Below are 19,813 nucleotides of genomic sequence, written 5' to 3'. Positions count from 1 at the left end.
TGGAATGGGTCCTGTGGTGGGTGGAGGAAGCATGGGAGGCAGGACTCAAGGACATGGGTGAGTTACCTTCCAGAGTGTCAGTGACCATGACAGCAGGTGTTGAGGTGAGAACCAGGGTGGTGAATCAGGAGGTGAAGGATATAGTGTGGGGCAGAAGAGGGACAGCAGGAGTTTCAAGGGAGTTGATGGTTTTAAAGGAGTTCCGTTCTATCACTAAGATGTATGGGGTTTGACATAAATGTCCCTGAGAGGCCTGTGAGAGGGAACCTCCAGGGCAGCCAGGCTATTGTGATGGCCAGGAGGTGAGCCTCCCCTCAGAGAAGCTGAGGGTTCTCAGCCCAGGGTGGTTTCACCACTTGTCTGGAGAACTTGGGGGCCTTAGAGCTGGAGGTGGGGTCCAGGGAGCTGTGGTTGGGGTGTGGCAGTGGATGGCTGGGGTTTGCTGCCCAGCGTGCGGAGGCTCTGGGGCTGTGACTCCCTCTCTTGCATGCTGTCCCCGCACCATTTTTGATACCTTTGACTCAATATACGCATATGCATTTATTCACTCGTGGACACACACACACACACACACACACACACACGCAAGACTCTTTGTCTCTTCTGTCATATGAAGATGGAATTATTGGAGAGAACTAATTAATTTTCTGGCTACTTTCAGACCTACTGTAAGATGTATAAAGTGGAGATATGTGATGATAATTAATCACTTGAGAATTGAAGAGGTAGTTTCCTAGGTGTGTGGGTCCAATTGGATGCAGGCAAACTTAAGTTCTCTAAAGTCTTTTTTTTCCCCTGAGAAAATGTCCTGGAGACCAGTGAATGTTCTCTAGTAACCTACAGGAATGGAGAAAACAGAGCCTCTTTTGCCCTGCTTTGTCATTCTACATAACAGAGGTAGACTTTGAATTTAGTTTTGTTTTACAAACAAAAAATAAGAAGATGCTTGAAAACTGCAATGGATACTACCCTACTGAGCTGAACATGTGTATGTTTGAAATTTAGGTGTGACTTATGTATAGAGCTGGGCTTGGCTCTGCACAGACCCAAGCTAAGAATGCTTTTTACAATTTTAAAGTTGTTTGAAACAAAACAAAAGAATGTGCAGCAGAGATCTTACATGGCCCTTAAAGCCTAAAATATTTTCTGTTTAACCCTTTGTAGGCAGAGTTTGCTGACCCCAGGTCTAGACTGATATTTCCAGTTCTGACTATGATGTCAACGAGTTTCTGTCACAGAATCATAGCATTATATTCGTTCAGAAATCCTAAAATATATTTTCATGTTTCTTATGTGCAAGTGGCCAGGTTTTCAGGATGTGTGCTGGATGTCAGTTTATGTTTTAGTAAGAGAAGCTGACATTAACCAAGTAATTGCACAAATAATTAATTAATTATACAAAGGAGCTTTGAAGGGTGCAAAAAGAGTGTGGAAGGGGGTCAAGGGAAGCTTTTCTGGATAAGTTACATTAATCTGAATTTGAAGACTGGCCCTGCTACTTGGCTAGAGGACAGGAGCAGGGCAAGGACTGAGCAATAGGTGGTGGCCTTGGTAGGGACTCAAGAGACTTCCCATTTCTTCCACCATAGTTGATTAATGCAGAAGCCAGTTAAAAAATTTCCAAAGGATAATAAGTTAGGGAGTGAATAGTGTCAGAAGATGGGACAGGGCCAGCATCTACAGCCCTTGGCTCTGGGTGGCCAGTGAGATGCAGATACGCAGGTCCCCTCCCTATCACCTTGCTCTCCTTGGGTGAGTCTGAGGGACGGCCAGGACTGAGAGCCAGGGGACCAGGTGGGTCCAAGTCCTCAGCCAGTGTCCTCCTCTCTGAGTGCCTCCTCTTGCCTCTTCTAGGGAAATAAAAACTTGAAGCGTAGATCTCCCCTAGAATGATGTTTCTGAGGCACATGTGAGAAAATTTTGAGTTTCTGTCATGTTCTTCTACAGGGTGACTTTTTCTGCTGACCAAACCTCTCCCCTTGGGTTGGTGCTCGCCTCCCTGTCACCAGGCCTAGTACTGAATATCAGACACTGACATTTCTTAGCCCAAATAGTGGCTACTGGCTGCTTCCTCAGAGAGCCATCAGCAGGGTTTACAAAGAGTGGAAGGAGGATTTCCAATGAAATCCAGGAGGCTGGGCGCTTCTTCAGGTGGAAGAAGGTGTAGTCCCATAACATGGCCCTTCCCCATTTGGGGAAGGAGGTTATTTTGGAGGATGGGAGACCCACCCAGAGCTGCCCTTTCCAGAGTGGTATCCAGGCCTGCCTGTCGCAGTAGCCTGGGCAACGGCATAACCCTGACTGTGTTTGCAGCCTCCCTCCTGAGGGAGTCTGAGTCAGGGGACCTGCCAATGCTCCTGCCTAATGACCGTGTCTCACCTGCAGGGCGAACTCTGTTGGAGAAGCTGTTCAGCCAGCAGGAGAACGGGCCTCCAGAAGAAGCAGAGAAGTTTTGCTCACGGATCATTGCTATGGGTCTCCTTCTTCCTTTCAGTGACTGCTTCAGGGAACCGTGCAGTCAGAATGCTCAGTCAAGCTCAGCTCCGTTTGATGTAAGTAGAATTCACAGAACTCACTGACTGTGAGGCAGATAACCATGGAAATAGCAGTTCTAATGTGTGTCTGCCCAATCACCCTATCATTTAAAGACCCGTGTGTGATGCAGCCCTGCCCCCTGCACTCAACAGCTTTGTACATCTGTTTCCTTTTTGACTAGGGTATTTTTAAGTCTCTTTGCCACACCTCCTTTTCTTAACAGATGGCTACTCTTGACAGTTTTCTAGCTTGCTTTAACCAGTGATGGTTTTTAAGTGCTTTTAAGTCAGTATTTCTGACTTTGCTGGTTGTGGACACACCTTTAGAAGCAGCTCCAAGGGCAAGAGCTTTGTTCCCAGTAGGCAGCAGGTTTCCGTGGGCCCTGGAGCACTCTCTCCATGTGTTCATAACTCATCTGTGTACTGTTGACACGAAGGAGCGCCATTTGCTTTCTCCCCCAGCTCCCACTCACCAAGAGGGTTAATACAGCGGAACACTAATTCCAAAGCCATTTCATAATTCATAACGAATAAGAGCACAGCTGGACTATCATTTTCAAGCAAGAGTATTGCTAATCTTCCTCAGGTATGTGGTACGTGTGTGACCTTGGAGGTTGTGATGAGCGTGTGTGCACCTAAACCCAGATGCGTAAGATTTCTCACGAAGGACTTTCTTATGAGGAAACCAGAGTCTTTTCAGCTCACTTATCCACATGGGTTGGTTATGTTTGTGCTCTGCACCCTCTTCTCCTCTCCATGTGTATATATGACATTGAGCTGGGGGCGGGGGTGGTGGTAGTAAAGATAAGTTTGGAAAGGCAATGAAAATGAGCCCTGGCTGAGATCAAGAAGTGACAGTAAATAACAAAAGGTCCATATGAGCCTATTTTTCTTCTTCCTATTCGTTACCCTTTACAAGTGTGATCTCCCTTCAGTATTAGGAAAATAAACCACGTAAAATGTTGTGAGATCTTCTTGATACTTCCAAAAGAAGATTCCCCAGGATGTACTGTGACTTGTGAAGCTTTCTTAAGACCTATCCATCTACCTATCTACCTATGTATCTAACTGTCCATTTATTGCATGGCAGCTAATTACTGTTTGGTAGATCTTTTTCTTCTATGAGAAGAATTGGATAATTTTAAAAATTACCTCATTTTTTCTTTGTGAAAGGGCTGTGCCATTATAGTGACAGAAACTGGGGATTATAGAGGGCTAACAGCTTTATAGGCTGTATTCTAGGAGATATATCAGTTTATAACTAGGAATTAAAATAAGTAAGATACAGATAAAGACAAACACTAGCCGTGCCTCACACCTGTCTTTTGATTAAAACTATTCCCAAGTTAATTGCATTTTCCTCCCATAAAATTCAGAAGTAAACAGTCTTATTAGTCAATACATGTGGAATTGGAATAAACTGAAAAGAATAGAATAATCCTATTTTTTTTTAAATCACTGAACTGGCTGCTTCTTATATGCTTGCTACTTTCTTCCTTATGTTAAAGAGACTAATAACCCTCCCAGCCTCATCATTTTGGAGGGTGGCCTGGTATGGCGTAGAGAGCAAAAAGCAAAGTGAATGTAATCCTTTAATATGGTATGAAGTCATTTCCTTAGGATAGGGAATTTCTTTCCCTAGATTTGTGTGGTTGAATTTTCTCCATACTTTATTTGTTGGTTCTGTACTACCTCTCCATTCCCCGGTCAGAAATACAAATATGAAATAAAGCTACTCCAGTAAGAAACGTTATTACATGTACTAAATGGTAGTTCGCAACAGAAATGTGCATTTACTGTATACACAGTCAAGAATTTTCTTCACAGCCCAGAAGAGGTAGCAGTACAGGGAGTTCTATAAACTGAAGTATTAGTGGGGAAATGGGGAGGAATGGACTTTTCTGTAGGGAGAGAAGTTTCTGATAATTAGCCTCTCTGCTGGTTTCCAGAAAATCACTTGAGGGAGCCCACAGTTCTCTTGGAGGCAGTTGCCCTTTGAGACAGAACACAGAACACTCTGGGGAAACCAGCTTATAACTGGCCCCCAACTTTTCTCCCTTCCCTGAGAGCTCCCCCTTCCCTCTCCCTCTTCATCTCCATCCATACACAGAGCACCAGAGTTTTGATCTGGGCATCTTACTCATGCTATTTTTATGGATTGGCATACTTCAGTCAACCCTTTTTGATTTAGTTCTGTGTTATTTTATACATTTTTAGGGCCTCATCTTTTGCTTTAGAAATGCTGTAGAAAATATGAAAGGATTTCACCTTTTCCCTCACATTTTAACTTGGTTAAAATTTCAAGAGTACTGCAAAGCAAAAAGCTTTGAGTGATAGTCACAAATGTTTACTAAATGCATTCTACATGCCAGGCAGTGTTTTAGGCTCCAGAGATATATTAGTGATTACATTAGCAAGAGAAATAAGATTCCTGTTCTCCTGAAATTTGCATCCTCTTCACATCGGGGTGAGACAGAGAAAACATAAACACAAATGAAAGCCTAGGTAATGAATTTATGTCAGATTCTAGTAAGTGCCATGAAGCACTTAAACCCAAGAAGATGGTTAGTGATGAGGGCAGGTGGGGTGAATAGAGGGAAGCCCCACATGTAATATCAAGAGCAGTGAAATGAGCTCCAAGGGAAGGTCACTCCAGGAGCCTGGTGGCAAGTAGAAAGGCCCTGGGGGAGTGCAGGCAGGACCTAAGCAAGGCACGGGCTGAGGGCCTGTGTAGCTTCCCTTTGGGGAGATGATGACAGAAAAGACTAAGGAGCCAGGACATTCAAGGTTTGAAAGCCATGAAAGGAAAATGGGTTTTCTTAAGTGGGAGCTTTTGGAAGATTTTGTTGCACATGGATTGAGGGGCCTGGCGTTTGGGTGATGTTGTGCAGGGTAGCAGCAGAAGGGCTGCTGCAGTAGCTGAACAAGAGTTGGTGGAGGAGACAGAGCAGAGTTAGTGAGTGTGGGGTGGAAACTGGAGGTGGAGGTGGAGCTGATGGAACTTCTGGTGGTTAGTAGGGGGCCATGGAAAAGTAAATCAAAGGTGACTTCTTGTTTCTGGTTTTACATGGCGGGTGGAAGATTGTGCCATTTACCAAGATGGAGAAGATAGGCTAGTTTTAGGAGGAAAGTATAAGGACAAAACTGGTGCTTATTGATTCTAAATAGAAAACTAATACCTAGTGTAGTACCTGAAAATCAATAGCTTTTGCTTTTTGCTGTGTGGAATGTTGTGATTTTATTAGCTGGTCAAAATTAGGGCCATGAGTTTTAAAATTATCTCAGCCAACAAAAGGGCTGATAATCCTCTTCATATTCATGTTTTCTCAAATCAGAAAGGAAGACTGTTTTTTGTTTTTTGTTTTTTTGGCTGCACCCCAGGCATATGGAGGTTCCCAGGATAAGGGTTGAATCTGAGCTGAAGCTGCCGGCCTATGCCACAGCCACAGCCATGCCAGATCCAAGCCGCGTCTGTGACCTACACCACAGCTCATGGCAATGCCAGATCCTTAACCCACTGAACGAGGCCAGGGATCGAACCCACAACCTCATGGTTCCCAGTCGGATTCATTTCCACTGCGCCAAGACGGGAACTCCAGAAGACTGGTCTTTAAGTCTTTAATGGCCCAATATATTGTCCATTACCTTCACGTTTGCCTTTTTTAAAATATCTTTGTTTTTTTTAATATCTCAAAAAATTGTAAGCTAGAGAAATTCCAAAATAGCAAGGGAAAACATATGAATAATACCACTTCTTGCCACTTGGTAGATTGTATTCTTGAGCTGTGTGTTATAGTGTTTTCTGTGGTCTGAGGAAAGATTTTTTTCTTTTGGGATCTGTTCTAATTGCGTCTCTCAAGTGTAAGGAAAAATCTCTCTTGAAATATTTGCCATGGTCTCTAAATCCTTAGAAATAGCAAAGCATTCACTATTATGACACACCATGTATTTAAGGTTTGGGGCCACTGGCCTGTTACCTGTGGACAAGGCACTACCCATCTTCAGCGTGCTGCTACCTTGGACCTTGGCTCATTGCCCTTAGGTGTAGATGGAGGTCATTTTGTAAGAACAGTCCGGTGTACGTACGGTCCCCTAAGTCTCCTGTTTCTTAGAGTGTCTTCATTCATATCGAGATCCTTTTTTCTGGGTCATGTTCATCTGCAGCTGTTTTTAGCAAACCACAATTATCTTACATAATTGTTGATTATCTGGTTTTTTTTGTTTTTTTTTTTTGTCTTTTTGCTATTTATTTGGGCCGCTTCCGCGGCATATGGAGGTTCCCAGGCTAGGGGTCTAATTGGAGCTGTAGCCACCGGCCTACGCCAGGGCCACAGCAAACGCAGGATCTGAGCCGAGTCTGCAACCTACACCACAGCTCATGGCAACGCCAGATCGTTAACCCACTGAGCAAGTGCAGGGACTGAACCCTCAACCTCATGGTTCCTAGTCGGATTCGTTAACCACTGCGCCACGATGGGAACTCCTTTTTTTTTTTTTTTTTTTTTTTTGTCTTTTGTTGATTATCTGTTAGCAAGCTCTTCCAGGATTTCTTCAATCATAACCATGTCAGATAGCACATTACCTATTTACATCACACACACAAAGCAAGTTTACTTGGCCCAAGGATTTTGGCAGGATTATATGATTATATCTACTTAATCCTTTAGAATTGATCTTAAATGTCTTTCTAGTAGAATATTTTTGAACACTGCGCTTTTTGGGGTTTGGCAGATCTGGTAATTTTTGCTGAATATGTAATGATCCCCCTGTTTTCCACATGGGCAGAAGCTCCTTGGTGTGTGTGTCAATGGATATAGGTTTGGATGAGTTTCTTAGTGCAGCTAGAATTAAAGAAAAGGAAGATGTGAAAATTCAAGCTGAAAAGAAATAAAAGAAATAGGATCTTGAACCTATTGAAAGATGTTATGAATCAATACCAACAGCAGCCACTACCAGAAAACAAATGAAATGCACTCTCCTCACTGCCGTTAGTAGCTGGAATGGAGACTTAAGTGACAAATAGAAATGATCATTTTTTTTTTTTTTTTTTTGGCGTCCCTGGGTGGGCACGAAGGTCATTTTTATTTGAGTTCACTTTTTTTCAGAGCAAGAAGATAACTTCAAACCCATGTGAATATTTTCCTGACACAAGAGCTCTAAGAGAGTGTATGTGTGTGTGTGGGGGGGGATATAGCTGTATTTATACTTTTGAAACATGTATAGTATTAACTGTTAGAAGTTGTTTTATTTGAAATGTGGTGTTTAAATTATGCTCAATTTTTAGACTAGCTTTTTTTTTTTTGGCTGTGCCCGCAGCATGGGCAAGTTCCTGGGCCAGGGCTGAACCCTTGCCACAGCAGTAACCAGAGCCACAACAGTGACAACACTGTATCCTTAACCTGCTGAGCCACGAGGGAACTCCTAACCCAGCTTTTAAAATTATTTTAGCCGAAATATTTCTTTCCCCTGCAGACTTCTCTCTGGTGTCAACATAGAAGTCAAAAAAGATTTTATTTTCTGAAATTCATTTAGTAGCCAGATTTTGTGTCTATTCCTCTACCTAGGTAATCGTTGCATAAATCCAGGATAACAAAAGTAGATTGAAGCTGTAATCAGTTTTACTCATATCGGTTTTTTGAATTTTAGGGATTTGAAAGAGGCTAAAATACCACATTCACCTGGATGAGGAACAGAAGGGCTGGGGTATCAGCAGCAGGCCCTGCCCCTCACCCACTTTCAATCCCTCCACCGAAGTGGTGCCCCACACTCTTGTTTAGCTGATTTTGACTTCTGGTATTTTACGTTTGCCAGTGCAATTACTGTCACTCTGGATGCCCCCCTTCCCTGGCTTTTCCCTATCCTTCCAGCACAATTCCTATTGCTATACTAGTTTCCTTTTAGTAATTTGCTTTGACCCTTAAATAGTAAGCTTTTCAATTTGTTATTGTTCCATCAGCTTCAGATCCTATCTCCTGCCACCCCACCTGCCATTAGCACCTCTGCTAATAGCTCATCCATGCCTGGACTGTTCCAGCTTCCTTCCAGGAGGTGCACTTTTGTCCTCAGGGTATATTTTTAGGGTTACTGATTTACCCATAAGTTTATTCTAAAAGTCGAGAAAGATAGGGCTACTGTAAATACTGCCCTGCAGAGGCAGTACTGTGCTCTAATTTAATTTCCTTCTCAATATCCCAATATCACAGCACCCAGGCCACTCAAGCTAGGATATTCCTTGGGTCAAGTTCAAATGGATTATTCACTTGCTCAAAAGTATCCCATGTTTAGTTTAGTTGTCATTTGCTTTATCCCTTTATTATATGGAGAGCTACCGAGCATTGCAATACAGTTTCTGATTGTTTTTTTCCTTCTTTGCCTTTTTATAATGTTCTCTTCCTTTCCATTTGAGAGAAGAAACATGTAACTTTCTTTTCCTTTTCTCCTCTGTATTCTCAACATATGAAATTTGTACTTCATTCTTACGATTTGATAGCATTCTTTCAATTCTTCTTAAAGACTACTGCTGTTGTCTGAATATCTGTGTTCCCCAGATTCACATATGGGGATCCTTATGTCATGATGTTAGGAGGTGAGGCCTTTGGGAGGTGCTGAGGTCCTGAGGTGAGGGCCCCCATGATGGGATTAGTACCTTATAGAAGAGACCCCATAAAGCTCTCTCACCCTTTCCACCATGTGAGAACTTAGGGATGACCCAGCTATGACCCAGGAAGAGGGCTCTCACCAGATAAGGAGACCAGCTGGCACCTTGATCTTGGGCTTCTAGTCCCCAGAACTGTGAAAAAAAAAAAAAAGTCTGTTGTTTCTAAGGCACCCAAAGTGTGGTATTTTGTTATAGCAGTCCAAATGGACTAAGATAGCTACTGATTTCCTATTCTCATTTATTTTATTATTGAGGTATAGCTGATATACAACATTATATAAATTTCAAGTGTACATATAGTGATTCGCAATTTTAAAGGTTATATTCCATTCATGGTTATTATAAAATATTGACTATAGCCTGTGTCATACAATATATCCTTGTAACTTATTTATTTTATACATAGATCCTCTTCTAATTTAGATCAGGGTCTTGATATGTAATTATGACTTTCATTTTTTTTTAGCTCCTCCTTTCTCTTTCCCCACCCCTAGTTGCTAGGGACACACAAACTAAAAGAAAGCCTCTATTCTCAACTGACTTACATTGGCTTAAATAAGACACGTAAACAGATTATTGGGGTTCAGCAATTGAAGTGGGATTCCCCAATCAGATTGTCCTAGATTTGAACCCTGGATTTTCCACTTTACTGTGAAAATTTAGGTGGCCTAATTTCTGAAAGTTTGTTTCTTCTGTCAAATGAGGAGTAATATAGTAGTTTCTATGTAAGAAACATAGAAACATTTTGCACAGTATGGGGTATACAGTAAGTGTTCAATGTATGTTATCTATCACTACAGGTCATAATCATATTGGGGTCCCAGTGGAGACATGCACAGTGGGAGCAGCAAAAGGGGAGAGTTAACTGAATCTCCTTGCGGCTCAGGAGATAATGCTTGGGGCAGTAGTTAAGAGTCAACTAGGAGTTTACTCCAAGAATCAGCTATAAAAGGCAAGAAGATGCAGGTAACTATGTGTTATGGGTAGTTCTGGGTTGAAGCTTGGGAGACTGATGGGTGAAAAGGAGGTCAGATTTGTTATAAGGACATTTGGGTCATACTGGTGATGCCCTTAAATAATTTTGAGTAGTTAAGCCATAAACAGATTGGCGTTTATATAAAAAAAAAAAAACACTTATTCTAGTAGCAGAATGGAGAATGGATAGAAGTAATAAAAAAAAAATTTAGAGTTAGTAGAAGTGCCTAAATGGAGACAGGGGCAGTGGGGGAAGGAGTAGAAGATTTCCTTGGTGTCTGATTCCCATCTGTGGGTGGATGGTGATGTTCCACAAAGCATTAGCATCTGAAAACCAGTATGGGTCCCAGGCAGGATGATCATTTTCTCTTGGACATCTAGAATGTATGATTCCTTGGTGGCAATTCCTAGAGGACAGAGGAACTGGGGTTACTAGCACAGGCCAGAGGGTATATGCTAAAAAGATAAATATAAAGAGATTAAACTTCCTAAAGACAGTGCAGTGGAGAGCTTGAGTGGGTTCAGCAGAGGCTTGGCTAGAGGATGTTGTGTTTAAGATCTGAGAGGTGGAGCTTATCTCTTGATTCCCAAGTCTAGTATGTGAAGTGATTAGCACTGAGCAGCTCAGGGTGTTGGCTGAGACTTGCTGCCCCCAGGAGGGAGGAGAAGGGTGGAGGGAGGATATACTGAGAAGCAGGCCCAGAGCTGGGGGGGGTCCTTCAAGAGGAAGGCTGTGGTGAGCGTTGATGACACTGCTGGGTGATGTGGGCTGCAGAGGTGGAGAGAACTGTGCACAGCTTGGGCTTGGAACACTGTCTAGGTGATTCTGGAGGGCTAGTTGGTGAGGCCATGTTACAAGAGAGGAATGAGGAATGTCACCTATCAGCTCAGCTGTCACTTGCTTTGCTCTCACAGCCGCCCTCGTCAGTTACCATTTTGGGTCTACCCATCCCTGCCCTAGTCCTGCCCCCTTGTTCCAGTTTTAAAGTTCTCATTTCAGGGCATGTTCCCCTCCAGGGTCCATCTGGCAATGTCTGAAGACATTTTGGGTCAGCACAGTGTGGAGAGGGGTGCAGCTAACATCTAATGGGTAGAGGCCAGGGATGCTGCGCCGAACGTTTTACAGGACCCCACCCCAGTGGAGAGTACCCAGTACCAAGTGTTAAGAGCTTGAGGAACCCCACGATGTACATTTGATCTGTGGTTTTCCTGCACAGAGCCTTTCTAGTTTTTCTGTCAGAATGCAGTGCCAGATTCCTTGGACCTCTCTGATCTGCCTCCTGTTTCAATATTTTCATACTTTCCCACCTCATGACCCATCTCTCTTTCCGTTCCTCCAAACCCCATCCTTCATCTGCTGAGGTGCTTCTCGGTTTTACCCTGGGACTGAGTACTCATGCTTCTGCTTTCAACTGTTACTTCCCAGTTAGCTCTACTCTCTTCAGAGAGTGCTGTTCAGAGTCCACTCCTCTCAGACACCCTCCTTAACCATCAAAGTCTGCATTTTCTCTCTCAAAAGACTTAAGGTGATGTAACTGGCTCCACCCCCATGCAAATTAAGGCATATGTGGAGGTGCCCTCATGACCAATGCAGGGCTTCGTCCCTGTGTTTACTGTGTTTACCATAGAAACAGAAATCTATAGTGAACAGAGGGATCCAGTCTCTCCAGAGTAGGTAAGAGCAGACTCTAGTCCTAGACTGTGGATTCCAGTCCCATCTCCTCCACTTAAGAGGTTAGGACGTTTATCTAAGGTCCCAGGATAAAAATTTTCAGGTATAATCATAGAACCTACCTCTGGGAGGTTATCTTGAAGATTAAATGAGATTAATTGATAAAACATTTAGCACAATACCTGGCATGTAATAAGTGCCCAGTAAATACTAGTAATTACTGTTGTTATTATCTTTCCACTTTCTCTTACAGAACCCAGCACAGCCTTTCAGTAAATATGCCTTGATTTCATGAAGAGGAGGGCTGGAAGGGAAGCAGTGGTAACTGAGGAAAGGAAGAACTAGAGGGCTCATTAAGTGGATACTTTTGATTGACCAGGCATCACCTATAGTTAGTAATCTTATGAACACTTGGAGAGAAAGAAGGCGGAGGCTGGCATGGAGTGCGAATCTGCTCATAAATGACTTGGCTCGGGAACTGACTCTATTGGATCTCTGCCTCTAGGCTTATTGCCATCTTTCTTTCCTAATCTGTTTGCCACTCTTGGTTTTACTGGTGTAATTCCCACCTTCTTCCCCCACCCTCCCTCTCCACATCTTTCTGGATGGAGTGGAAGGAAGATGGAAGAATAGGAAAAGCTGTGGGTCAGACACCTGCCAGTTTGTGAAGTGAGCCCATCACTCCCACTCGGCATTGTGTTCCCAGTGTTGACTTAAAAAATCCACAGCCTGAAAGTTGAGAGTTAACTTTTATTTGGGGCAAAATTAGGACTTAAGCCCCTGGGAGACAGCATCTCAGGTAGCCCTGAGAAATCACTCCAAAGAGGCAAGTTGGGGGGGAATCAGGATATATAGGCAGGTAGCAGGAGCAAAAGACTACAGAAAACCAGCTATCTCAAGTTAAGGAATTCATAGACTCTTCTATGGGAAGATGCAAAGGTCTGGGCTTACTGGAATCACTCCTTTGATATTTGCCTCAGCTATTGGGCATCCTGTGCTTTCATAACCTGAATTCCCTTAAGACTTCCCTTTGTGGCTCACCTTTGGAGGTGGCTATATTCGCAGATGACTGTGACATCCTTTGTTTTGTCTACTTCACTTCAGACTGAAATGCCGCCCCAAAGAGTCAGAGGGAATTGATATCAGTGTATGTGTGGTAAAAGTGAGGGGGAGGTGCGTGCAGCCATGCACATATTTTATAGAAGTTTGTTGCTGGTCTCAGGAAGGTTACTGCTAGTCATGAGGAGCAGACATCACCATGAAGGATTTCAGTGTTTTTCTAGATATGAGGAGATACAAGAAGTGGGCTCATAAAATCTAAAAAATATCTGTCTGAAGACCTGTTCTTCCAGTTTTCCAGGAGCACAGAGTGCTTCACTCCTGCTCTGCACCCTGAGCTCCACTCAAGGGGTACAGTGGCAGCTCATGATTTAATCCATATAGAGGCAGATGACACATGGTGGCAAGTGCCAAACCCCACTTCACACTGACCACTTCATAGCGACCACATGCTTCCCTGGGAAAGGGTCACATGCGTATATTGGCACATCACTTATTTGTAATGTCAACCCAAACAAAGGAGGTAAACTGAAACAATTTCAAAAGACCAGAAGTTGAGTTTATTTGGGAATAGCAGAGGAATTAAAATTCAGGAAGTCAGCTGAGTGTTTGGGGTGACTCTGTTTATGGGCAAAGAGTGAGAAAAAGGGGACGTCCAGCCAGAGTCCAGGCTTGAGGATGGGAAGTAATTTTTGGCAGGTGTTCACTGGTCATGAGATGGGTTTCTGTCTTGTGCAAACTGGCATTTACTAGAAGTCAATCTCTCAGTTTCTCCAGTATTGTTTTTGGGGGGCTTATGCATGAGAGTCTGCATCCCGTCCATCCAGTTGAAATCCTTTCACAGTCACTTTCACTCTGTCTGTTGTGTGGGTGTCCAGCATGTTTTGTAGGTAATGTGACAAATGAAAATACAGCTGTCTGTAAGGACCTCTGCTTTACTCAGAGTCCCTGAAACAGAGAAACCAAAGGGCCAGAGGTTGGTTTGCTACACAGTATTGCTCTTCTCTCTCAATAACTCTACCACATGGGACATGTTTGATTTTCTCACTTGGATAATCTTTTTTTTTTTTTTTTTTTTTTTTCTGTCTGTTCTAGGGCCGTACCCATGGCATATGGAGGTTCCTGGGCTGGGGGTCTAATTGGAGCTGTAGCCACCAGCCTACACCAGAGCCACAGCAACACAGGATCTGAGCCATGTCTGCAACCTACACCACAGCTCATGGCAACACTGGATCCTTCCCACTGAGCCAGGCCAGGGATCGAACCCACAACTTCATGGTTCCTAGTCGGATTCATTAACCACTGAACCTTGATGGGAACTCCAGGATAAATCTTTTTTAATATTTATTTTTTATTAAAGTATAGTTGATTTACAGTATTGTGTCAGTTTCTGCTGTACAGCATAGTGACCCAGTCATATATATATATATATATATATTCCTTTTCTTATATTCCGTCATGATCTATCCCAAGAGGTTAGATACCATTCCTTGTGCTATATAGTAGGACCTCATTGCTTATTCATTCTAAATGTAATAGTTTGCATCTGCTAACTCCAAACTCCTTATCCATCCCACTCCCCTTTGGCATTGGTTGGATAATTCTTGTAGGATAAAATTATTGAATGGAACAATCAATAAATATAAATAGGAAGAAATGTGCTTACTAGTCTTAATTTTCTTCAGGGGGCACTTTTTCATTCTATTTTGTTTTAGTTAAAAAATAGATTATTCCCTAAAGAATATGATAAGTGGGTATGTATCAAAGTTCCAACTTGGTTTCTTTCTTTGCTGGCTGTACACTTGCATGCTTCTGAAATAGTTGTATTATTAACCTTTTACTACAGGGTTAATTGCATGGTGGGCAGATTACATCCCCCATGTTTGTAGTCACTCAGTTCAATGTGAAGTAGAGGGACTTTAATACATATGTATACATATGTACCCCTGGCTCCTATAGTAGTCAGTGTCCAAACGTTTATGTAAATGATTTGAAGCACATATATTTTGAGATTTTTTTTTCAACCTGAAATATGGTTTAGTGAATTTCTAACATGTGCTTCTTTTTTTGTATTTTAAGAGCAAATGGTATTTCCCCCCCCACCCCTATCCCCTGCCAGTTATCAATTATGTTAATTCAAGAGCATTGTTGCAAAAGTAGTCATGGTACAGATTGTTATTCCTTTACCGCAGTGCTCTGAGCTTAGAGAAAATGCTGCCAGGACTTTGATGGATTTTGTTATAATCCCCAACCAGAAAGTTAATTGAAGTTTAGAAAAACCAGTTTTTAAAAACTCATTTCTGGAGTTCCCGTCGTGGCGCAGTGGTTAACGAATCCGACTAGGAACCATGAGGTTGCGGGTTCGGTCCCTGCCCTTGCTCAGTGGGTTAACGATCCGGCGTTGCGGTGAGCTGTGGTGTAGGTTGCAGACGCGGCTCGGATCCTGCGTTGCTGTGGCTCTGGCGTAGGCCGGTGGCTACAGCTCCAATTCAACCCCTAGCCTGGGAACCTCCATATGCCGCAGGAGCGGCCCAAGAAATAGCAACAACAACAAAAAGACAAAGGCCAAAAAAAAAAAAAAAAAAAAAAAAAAAAAAAAAAAACTCATTTGTGGGAGTTCCCATCATGGTGCAGTGGTTAACGAATCTGACTAGGAACCATGAGGTTGCGGGTTTGATCCTTGGCCTCGCTCAGTGGGATCCGGCATTGCCGTGAGCTGTGGTGTGGTTTGCAGACGCGGCTCAGATCCCGCATTGCTGTGGCTCTGGTGTAGGCCAGGGGCTACAGCTCCGATTCCACCCCTAGCCTGGGAACTTCCATATGCTGCGGGAGTGGCCCAAAAAAATAGCAAAAAGACAAAAAATAATAATAATAATAAATAAATAAATAAATAAAAACTCATTTGTGGCAGTCACACTATTTAAGTTAATGACATACTTTCTTCTTTCCTCATTTAAGAGAATCATGATACTTCAGATACCTATGTTGGTATCTGAACTGGTACTTTTTCACCCATTTGGCAACAGTGTGGGTGATGCAGGATTCATTTTAAATTTATGTGATGGACTTTTATTAAAATGGTGACTCAGCCCAGCTTTTCTGTCCTGATTTTCTTCTCTTTCTCCTGGATATGCACTGAATAGCAATTAGTTCTGCTGATGTGACTCGAATATCTGTGGCCTTCCTTCCCTCACCATGAGCCAGGAGAAGTACAGAACCTGAGGTCCTTGCACTGATAAGACACCACCCTACCAGGACCTTGGGGGGGATTCCTCCCCCAGATTTTTACGAGATTTTGGAAATCTGAAGGAAGATTTATTTCCCATGTACTTTCTTTATTGTCTAGATGAGAGGTTGGCAAAGTTTTTAAAAGTTTTTCAGAGAGAAAATATTTTAGGCTTTAGTAAATATTTTACAGCCTCTGTCAAGAGTATGCAGCTCTCCTGTGAGAGCCGCCATGGACAACATGGAGTCAATAAGCCTGGCTCTTATTTCCTAACAAGACTTCATTTATAAAAACTGGCCTGTGGACTATAGTTTGCTGGCCCCTGGTCTACACTTAGGTAATACATAAATGGTAACTTCACTGTGTCAGTTTGACTTTTCTTTCCGTTTCTATCCATATGTGGTCCCTGTTAGGTTTGCCAAGGGAGGAATGCACAGTCTAGTTGGTAAACAAGAGAGACTTGTGAAGGCATCAGAGGGGCACGGGCTGAGCTCAAGATGGCTCCAGCCCTGACTGTGAAGAGGCACTAGGCTTGTAAAGGATCAGTGGTGGGAATCTGCGGCTGGAGATCATGGCAGAAACAACAGAGAAGGAGGAGGGGATGGTTAAGGGAGGGGTAGGGGATAGAGTCCTGTGACAGAGGGCAGCTAATCCTTGTAGGTGGTTAATCTGTGCTCCACATTCCAGGAGAGGGTGTGGATCTTGTGCTGGGCATACCCATGTCTGCAGCAGGTCTCCAAGGTGAACATCACATTTGGGGGGCGGGCGGCATCTGTCTCTATCCTCCTGGGAACCTATCAGTCACCAGCCAATCACATAGTAGTTACTGAGTTTTTCCCGTGAAAAATGCAGATACTTTCCCTGTGCTGTCTCACTCACTGTCAAAAGAGCTACCAGGTGGGCAGATGCAAGGTTGCCGGGTTTCTGTGGGGGTTGGGTGGGGCAGGCAGAAGGGTTGAGTTGCAAGTGGTCAGTGTGTCTGGGGCACAGTGTTGTGGTGTGAGGGGCAGGAGCAGGGGGCATCTGAAGGAAAAATTCTGGGTGGTACCCAGAGCTGCTTATGGAGGCTCAGGAACTGGAACACAATCCTGGAGCAGTGGGGAACCACGGGAGGGTTTTCAGTAGAGGAGTGTTTTAGAGAGGGCTTTCTTGCTGTTTGTGGAGTCTGGACTGAGGGATGTTCAATGGGTCTGACTTGGAGGCTGGAAGATTCTGAGGAAGATGTGGTAATTCAGGAGAGGGGAGGTGCAGTCTTTAGGGAAGAGGTGGTGGGGACAGCTGAAAGGCAGTTCTAATGCCACTAATAGATTAGTGGTTCTCAAACTCAAACAGGCATTGGAATCACCTGGAGGGCTTGTGAGCAATTGGTGGGCCCCACCCTAGAGGTTCTGAGTTAGAAGATCTGAGAAGGCTGAAGAATCTGCATTTCCAGCAGTTTCCCAGGTGATACTCATGCTGGTGGTCCAGGACCACATTTTGAGAAGCACTAACTTAGAAGGTCAGAATGATGAGCCTTGGAGATTTGAGTGATTCTATAAAGGTGAGGGAGAGGGCAGAAATAAGGAGAATATATGCCTGCATTTCTGGCTTGCTGACAGGGTTGAGGGTGATGCTATTTACTGTGTAAAAGTACAGGAGGAGCCAGGTGGGAGAAGGCAGTTTAGTTTAGGTCTTACTGAATTTGAGGATTATCTACTCAAAGATGTGTAGAAGTAATTGCTTATTTGTGTCTGGATGTCAGGAGATAGAGCCTAGGGGGAGAAAGATTGAGGAATTGTCCTTCTGTGGATGATAACTAAAGCCATTATGCAGTGGAAAGTGCCTATAGGGTGAGACAAACAGATGACTATTTATGCAGTGGAGTAGAGGATGGAGAGGAAATTGCAAGGGACGGGTAAGGAGTTGGAGAGGTGGGGCGAAAAAAAAGATTAACAATAAGATGGAATATTAAGTGATATAAAATGTTGCTAAGGGTCAAGTAAGAGTAAGACTGAAAAGTAATCATTGAATTTGCCAAATTATTGTTAATAACCTTGCAGAGGTAGAGAGGAGGCTGTATGGGGTTTGGTGGGTGCTTGCTGGGTCCCTGCAGGCTGAGGCTGAACTGAGGGGCAGGGTGAGCTGGGATCAGTGTGGTGTGTGATGAGCTCCAGAGGCTTTGTGTTAGGGGGAAAAAATAAGGTAAATTTATGAGTCAGGAATGAGAACTACTTTTTTTAAGTTTGGAAGTGTGTGGAACCTGTGTAGATGCTGATGGGAAGGATCCAATAGAGAAGGAAATGTTCAAGATTTAGGAGAAATTTTGGTCCTGAGAAAGCCAGAGGGATGGGATGTGGAGCCTGGGGTGTGAATAGGAACACCTGTGTGTGAAAACAGACGTGCAAAGGGGGATGCAGTGCAGGTGGGCTTTCTAGGTGGCTCATGGGAAGGTAAGGGAGTGCTGACGCTTCTGTGTTCTCTGTGAATCAGGAGAGGTCTACCTCTGCCTTTGGTGAGTATGAGGCCATATGTTTGAAAATGTGAAAACCTTTCATTTTCAAATCAAGGAACTGGGACTGAGGGCTGGCGGGAGGGATGGAGGGGTGCCTGTTGGGGCCAGTGGAGGTGGAGGGTGATAGGTGAATGCTGGCTCTGCCCCAGCATGGGATGTGGCAAAGGCAACACATTGCACTAATCTCAGGCTGGCGTTTCGCCCATCTGAAGGTTACAGAGGATGGAAGTTGAGGATATTGGCGTAGGAGTGGAAGGAGGTGACAGGTAAGGTCACTCAAGCTCAGAAAGGTGAAGTGACTTACCTGTGGCAGAAATACTTTTGACAGAGCCAGAAATCTTAGTTTCCTGAGACTTAGGTTAATTCCCTTTTCTTCAGGCACCCTGACTCCATTAGAGAAGGAAAAACTTCTTCCCCTTGAAACAGATTCTGACTTTCTCCATGTTCTTGGTGGTTAATGGTCCCAGCACACTCATTAAATGTAGTTGGGTAATGAGTATTCCTTGAACAAAGTAATTGTGTGACTTCTGGGTTAGGTGAATGTGTAAGAATCTTGGACATTTTAAAAGGTGTTTGAACAAGATGTTAGGGATCCTTCTAAGTAAATACTAGGGATTCAAAGATGGAAGACAGCCTAGGGGTTTAGTATTAGTAGCTGAGAAATCTGAGTGAAAAATGAGGACCTGAAGATGTACTTTAAATACTGCCCTGAAAGGAGAACTTAAAAAATGAGAATTTTTCTAGGATGTTCCATATGGAAACCTTGGCATCACTAGTTCCCTTGGAGCAGCTGCCTGGGAGAGGGATGGGTCTTGGGTGCAGCTCAGAAATGTGCTGGAGTGTCCTGATCACTGTGAGTTTGGAGAGCCACATGTAAGCATGGGCATGGGAGTACGGTGCCTGGTTGTCATCGGTCTAAGGCCAAGCTTCTCAAGGTATCAGGTGGGCTGTATTGAAGGTCTTACTGATCCTGTGAGGGGCGAGAAAATAAGGTATCCTTGGGAAAAAAAAAAAAGCATCTGATACAAGGCCAAAATATAACTGAGATTAGGGATTGGCATTAATGGAAATCAGATCTGAAAATTGCGTCCTTTTATAGTAAATATTTGTTGTATATTTTCCATATTACTGAAAGTGAATGGGGAAGAGGACTTCTGGACAAGTGGAGGTAGAGTCCTCGGGTCACAGGACACAGTGA

The 19,813-nt window shown here is 43.5% G+C and overlaps 1 protein-coding gene across 1 annotated transcript in view; it reads left to right on the top strand.

Annotated features, from left to right (window-relative positions):
• FMN2 (formin 2) overlaps positions 1–19,813 on the top strand; it is a 308,540-nt gene that overhangs the window by 40,815 nt on the left and 247,912 nt on the right. The window contains 1 exon segment of the mRNA XM_021081836.1: positions 2,386–2,552. Coding sequence (XP_020937495.1) covers positions 2,386–2,552 — 167 coding nt within the window.

Source organism: Sus scrofa, unplaced genomic scaffold, assembly GCF_000003025.6.
Source record: "Sus scrofa isolate TJ Tabasco breed Duroc unplaced genomic scaffold, Sscrofa11.1 Contig2453, whole genome shotgun sequence".
Lineage (NCBI taxonomy): Eukaryota > Metazoa > Chordata > Mammalia > Artiodactyla > Suidae > Sus > Sus scrofa.
The sequence above is the reverse complement of the archived record's forward strand: the minus strand, read 5'-3'. Positions and strand labels throughout refer to the sequence as shown.